This window comes from Hipposideros armiger, unplaced genomic scaffold, assembly GCF_001890085.2.
Source record: "Hipposideros armiger isolate ML-2016 unplaced genomic scaffold, ASM189008v1 scaffold_238, whole genome shotgun sequence".
Classification (NCBI taxonomy): domain Eukaryota; kingdom Metazoa; phylum Chordata; class Mammalia; order Chiroptera; family Hipposideridae; genus Hipposideros; species Hipposideros armiger.
Window position 1 is genome coordinate 2189382 of NW_017731588.1, and position 6706 is coordinate 2196087.

The following is a 6706-nucleotide window of genomic DNA, read 5'->3' on the forward strand; positions in this document are numbered from 1 at the left end:
TTGTTCTTCAGTCTAGTTGTGGAGGACGTTGCTTCACTGGCCCATGTTGGTATTATCATTGCGCTCTTCCCAGGTGAGGCAGTCGCTTGCCAGCCATTGGACGGCTGCTCACGGCGGCTCACAGCCGCTCATGCTGGCTGCCAGCCACTCACGGTAGCTTATGGAAGCCCACTGTAGCTTCACTGCAGCCTAGGCCGTTGCCGGCAATTCACGGCAGCCCAGCTCAAGGTCGAGCTGTTGTTCACCGTCTTAGCTATAGAGGGCGCAGTTTCACTGGCCCGCATTTGGGATCTGAACCGGGGTCCTGCTGCTCAGAGCCAGCGTCCCAAGCCAACTCTTAACCAATGTGCCACTCGGCCGGCCCTGAACTGTGTTTTGAAAGGATCCTTATGGTACTTCTATGTAGGATAGATTAGATGGGAGGGACTTGGGGAGACCATTGAGGAGGAGAAGGAAGAGGCTGCTGAAGACTCCTGGTGAGAGATGAGGAGAGCGAGAGCTGCAGTGATGCATGTTCCAGAGGTGGATCAACAGCATGGTGCCTGGTGGGAGGAGTGTGGGAGCTGGGGGGTGGGGGATAGCTGGAGTGTCTGGGGGGACGTTGATGCCACTTACTGGCAGAGAGAAGAGCAGACGGAACAGATTTTTCCTTCCTAATGATTTTATCCAAGGAAGGAAGACTGCTTCTTTCTGATCTTGGGAGCGAGTATTCTAAAACTCACCAGAACATTCTGTTAGGCTATGAGCCCTTTCTTCTATCCTGGGCCTTATAAAGAGTTAGCTACTCCAGACAAGTAATTACTGATCTCAAGCAATTAGGGCAGGAGGTAGCTGTGTTTATTTCACTCGCTGGTGTCTTCTGTGGGGAGAGGGAGGTGAAAGTCATGTTTGTTTTCACCACATTTGTGAGAATGGATGGAGCTGGAACATTAGCTTCCCTCCTCTGGTAACAGATACGTGGGCCTCTTCTCTCTCCCAATCTCTGTAGAAAACCATGTTTAATGAAAATGGTTTGTTTAGTTCTTTTTCCCCTTTCTTAGCCAGTTTCTCATAAAATATCATTCAGGTTGTTGGCCAAGTCAAGGAATCCTGAGCTCACCCTAGTTGTTGGGCTCCAGGATGCCACCACTGTCATCTCCCTATCTCAGGGTTGACCTGGTTCAAGTTCTAAGCATCTGTGGCTGAACAGATGTATGGGGGCCTCTGCTGGTGGCATAGCTTTGCTGGGCATGATTCTGTCCTTGCTCCATCCTATTTACACATACCCTGGGTACAGGCTATCATGCCTGGAACTAATCAATGCGGCGAGACAGCCCGCTCCACAGAATTCTGTCCTTTGGTATTTACTTCCAGCTTCCTCCTTTCTCTGCCTCCCTTCCACTTTCTTTCAACAGCAATTGTTCCTCACTGGTGAGTTCCCTTGGTTTGAGGGATGGAGCACTCACAGTTCTTTTCTCTCCACCCCTTCTCCTCTGAAATAGTCACATTTGTAACCCTCACTCTTCCGAGGTGTCTCTTAGATGTTTCAAGTACATAAACTTTGGTGGGCAAAAAAATCCTATGGATAATCTGTCTCCTTCTGTTTGTCTCTGGAGCTGGGGTGAGAGGGTAAAACTACTCGGACTGAGTGGGGTGACTAGTTCTTTCTCTTAGGAGGCACTGTGGAGAGGATGTCTGTTACTTTCAGTGAACAGTGGACCCCACGTTAGTAAGAGTGATGATGGATACTGTCATTTTATGAAACATTATCATTGTAAGATACGAGCCTTGGACCATCAATTGCAGACTACTGATTTCTGGGCTACTTTGAAACTTCTGTTGTAAACTAGTCTTCTTTAGCCTCTTTGTTGTCTCAAACCATCTGAAAGGGAATACCTATTTGTATTTTTAAAGAAGAAATCAGTTTTTTTCTTATAACAAAAATAAAGCATGTTCATTATAGACATTTTAGAAAATACAGAGAAGCAAAAATAAAAAATCATCCATGATCCTAACACACAGAGATAATCACAGTGAGCTCTCCTAGCCTTTTAGCCTTTTTATGAAAATGTGTTTATGCACATTTTTAAAGAAATCATAGTATATAGCTCTTTTATAACCTTCACTTAATAGGGTTTATAAACATCTTTTCATGTCATTGCAATTCTTTATAACGTCCTGTTTAATGATTTTATAGTGGTCCATTTTATGTAGGGAATGGGGACATTATTTTAAAAATTAATATATTTTAATTTGGAAAAAAAAAAAAAGCACATGCCCTGAAAATAGCACATAAGGAAGGGTGTTATAAAAATAGTGATGGGGTGATGCAATGTCCAAAGGGATAGGTTTCAGAGCTCTGAATAGCATAAGCAATAATTGTGGGCTTAATCAATTGGTAAGTGAAATAGGACATGGGTGTTAATAGACGATCCTTTTATTCATCTTTGGGCCAAAATTTTGTAAAGTCTTTCTGGGTCTGAATGTTTTTCCAGAAATAATGCCTGTGGTGTCTCAGGTTGCTAAAGGTAAATGGTTTTGACTTCCTTGTTTTCCTTTCATCGGAATTCAAGCCAAGAAGCTCTCTGTGTGAGTTTGCATAGCAGCTTGTGTACCAGCAGCCATTTGGCAGGTGATTATTCCAAAAGTTATGGAAAATTTCTTGTTTTGGGGGACCCACTGAATCTCACCCTGATTGATGAGGCTGGGTTATTCTATATATTTATTTCTTTTTACAGGTAGTGCCTTCCTCAGTGCTATTTTTCTTGCCTTAGCAACATACCAGTCTCTGTACCCGCTCACCTTGTTTGTCCCAGGACTCCTTTATCTCCTCCAGGTAAGCACTCGCTGGTCAGAAGCCAGCACTCAAGTGACATTTAATACATTGCCAGGTCCCTGCTTGGGTGAAGGAAGGGCATGGCTCAGTAAAGTCAATGGGACTGGGTCCTCAATTCACACTTACTTGCTTCTACTTAAAAACACAAGGAAACTTGACTAACTTTAAACAAAGTGGACCTAATGATTATTAAGCTGAAATATGCATCATTTACAAATGTATAAGTGCATTTCATTTTCTATAGTGTAGTTATAGATATAGTTGGTAGATCTTGCAGTCTCCTTTTGCATTCTCCTTTTCTCACCTGATATACATGGACCCCGCTCTGAGCTCATTTCTGTAACTTTTTTGTATAACGACACTCACCCTGTAAGGTTCTTGTGGGGATTAAATGTAGTGAGTACATGTGGTGCGATGCTTGTATCCTAGTGGGTGATGAAGAAATATTAATTGAAGGATCCAGATTGCTCACATGAGAACTTGGCTACATGTCAGGCACTGTGCTAAACATTCTACAGGCTTCGTCTCATTTCAACCTCGTAAGAACTTTATGGGGTAGGTCATATTATTAGCCATGTATTCATCTAATATTAGCCATGTTAGGCACATGAATTGCAACTGGAATGTTGAGCGTTTAGTCACTTGCCTAAGGTCACATGGCCAGCAAGTGACAGTGCTGAGATGTGAACTCGGGCAGTCTGACGCAAGAGACCGCTCTCTACCATCTCTCTTTTCTGTTCAGATAAGAATACACACATCACCTCTGGAGCAAGGAACTGCTTGCAAGTCCCACATGGTCCAAATCCGTTCTTAGAGAAACATTTCTTGAAAGTGTAGAGGAGGCAGTGTAGGATTCAAAGCAAGAAATGTCTAATTGCAGAACCATTGTTCTTAAATATAAACACTGTTGCTAAAACTCAGTGTATACCTCCATTTATTGAAATAAGCCATATGCTTGTCATTTTAAGTGACTTCATAACATATCTTTGTGTTGATGTACATGATGATACATGGTTAGCTTGGTCTTCCTCCTATTTTGGGAATTTGAGATGTGCCCTAGTTGTCACTAATATAAATAGTATAGAAATTTGTTTTTCTTTAAGTTATTTTCTTAAGGTATGTTCCTCCAGCTGAATCATTGGACCCAAAAGTATGAGAAGTTTTATAGTTCTTATTATGCAAGACCAGATTATTTACCAGAAAGCCTGAGCCAGCTTGCAGTGCCACCATCAGTGTCTAAAGTCAACTGAACCACTTCCTCCCAGGATGCCATTGGCTTTTGTTTTGGTTTTTTATGTTTTCAAATTAAGTGTTTTTATTATTATTATTATTAGTTTCAGGTGTATAAAACAACATAGTGATTAGACAGTTATATTTGATTTATGATTAATAGATGTGTCACCATACTGTGAAGTTATTTTGCTTTGATTTTCTTTCTAGATTCTTTTTGAATCCAAGCATTTTCCCACAGAACAATGTGCTGTTTATATTTTCTTTCTTACTTCATAGTCACAGGTTTTTCTTTAGAAAGGTGAGCACTAAGGGGAATGGATGCAATCAGAATTTTTGTACAACTGTTTATCAAATAAATACTGTTAAAAATATATTTATTCATACAGATGAACTAAAAATTTAAAACGGTTCATTAAGCCAATTTCTAAACATTGCTTTATGTAAAATAGCTTTTGTTTAAAACTCAAGGAAATTTCCCCCTGGCAACAGTGAACAGTACAAATTGAGTCATGCAATGAAGCAGCCTAGCCTGTGGCTTCCTTCAGTCCCTCCCTCTACCAATATTTACTGAGCACCGTCTGTAAGCTGGCTGCTGTGCTGGACGCTGCAGATGTAAAACAGTTGGAGGTTGCCAAGCAGGGAAGCGCTGCAGGATGGCTGCTCTGGTAGGAACCCATGGGGTGGATGGAAGTGAGGAGCAGCTGAGGTTGGGAAAGGTTAGACCATCATATTGGTTTGGGTCAGAGGGGTCAACTGGGGGCCCAAACCATTGTCAGGGAATTGGAGAGATGAACTGGGTGCAGAATTCTAGGAAGAATTAGCTGTGAGTGGCAGCCATTTATATGTAGGCAGCAGGACTGGGGAGAGTTTGAGGTGAAACTTAAGGATCTCATTTATGGAGACATTAAAATCCCAGCCCATACTCTATTTACATGTTTTTATGTAAGTGTATCAAGGGGCCTGAAAGGCAGTAGGGCCTTGTGAGTCATGGTAGGGCATTTGGAAAATCAGTCCCATCATATCCAGGAAATAAACCCACCTGTTTAAATATGAGGGAGGGAACAGAAGAGGAAATTGTCCTTCAGGGCTGAGTTCCTCAGAGACCATTAAGTGGACCGTTTAGGCCTGAGCTTCACAGACATCCATAGGCTCCAAGGAGAGAAGCTAGAGCGAATGGGTGGGAGCGACAGGCAACTCAGTATAAAGCAGTTCTGTGGCAGCATGGGATGTTTCAGGGAGGCGAGTGCCCCGTGCGTCACGGTGTTTAGGCCACAGGCTGAATGACCACTTGTTGGGGAGTCTTGGCTAAGCATGGGTAGCTGGATCTGATCATCTTAAATATCCTTTCAAGCCCCACATCAAAATGGATTTAATAACCACAAGGAAGTGACACATCTGCTCTTGACACTGGACTTTTCTCACAGTTTTTTCGAGCCCTCCATAGGCACATACTTCCCCCCAGGAAAGGTTGTGTGATGTAGCCCATAAGAGCATAGGCTTGACTGGGGCATCTTGTTAAGATGGAAAGCAAAGTAGTCCTCAGAGACTAAAGATACTATGGTAGAAGAACAGTGGAACCAGCTCAAAGGGGCTCCTGCTGGCACAATTTACGATATTCTGAGCATCAAGTAATTGTAAAACACTGAATAAATAAAAATCTGTGTGTCCATAGTTACACTCAAAAAAGGGGTGAGGAGAGAGAAAAAATACATATGTCATCATTAGATGTGGCTGTCTGACCAATTTTTTACTCTAAAAATCAATAATTAAAAGGAAAGAGCTAAGCAGTTCCCTGCATTTTTAAAAAAGGAACTATAGTTCTTTCCCAGTTGATAATGGAAAACTCTTCTTTACAGAAGAATGCCAGCTTATAAATGTAGAAGGAGTGACAGAATGGCAAGTCACCAGTGAAAGGACCGAATCTAGCAAAGATCTTGAATGGATGCTGAAATCATGAGGTGAAAGAGTTTTGGAGAACAGGATATTTGCATGGTGCCAAGATGTTAACCCCCCACTCCCACCTGTAAATCATCTGCTGATAGCGAAGGGAAAAATATATCTTTACAAAGGAGTGCTCTGGCTGTCACCACCGTCACCAAGTAATCCGACTCAGCATTACTTATAGTAGTCAGCCTGACAGGATGTGCTTCTTGTTCTTTTTTTTATTTTTATTTTTTGTTGAGGAATAGTACATTTTTCCAAGACCCATGAGCTCCAAGTCAAATAGTTGTTTCAATCTAGTTGTGGAGGGCACAGCTCAGTGGCCCATGCGAGGATCGAACCAGCAACCTTGGTTTTATGAGCACTGCACTCCAACCAACTGAGCTAACTGGCCGCCCCAGTGTGTGCTTCTTGATGTGATGCAGCACAAAGTACACAGCATCGACTCCAGAGTATTCTGACCCAAACTGTTAACCTTAATTAAGCCTTTAGATCTGACTTCTGGTTTTTAGGAAATGCAAGAGCAGAGGAACAAGGTCAATGACACCACGAGGAAACAGTAAAACAACCAGCATGTAGGACTGTCTGTAAGACAGCTGGTCTGGTTCTCTTCAAAAAGTCAATGTCGGGCCGGCCAAGTGGCGCGATGGTTAAGAACTGGCTTGGGACGCCAGAGGGCCCCGGTTGGGATCCCACATGTGAGGGCCAGTGACACTG

The 6706-nt window shown here is 42.6% G+C and overlaps 1 protein-coding gene across 3 annotated transcripts in view; it reads left to right on the forward strand.

The window, feature by feature from the left end:
* PIGU (phosphatidylinositol glycan anchor biosynthesis class U) overlaps nucleotides 1-6706 on the forward strand; it is a 97413-nt gene that overhangs the window by 43623 nt on the left and 47084 nt on the right. For all 3 annotated transcript variants that reach the window (XM_019655319.1, XM_019655318.1, XM_019655317.1), the window contains one exon: nucleotides 2718-2815. In XM_019655319.1, the coding sequence (XP_019510864.1) occupies nucleotides 2718-2815 (98 nt within the window). The remainder of the gene's footprint in view (nucleotides 1-2717; nucleotides 2816-6706) is intronic.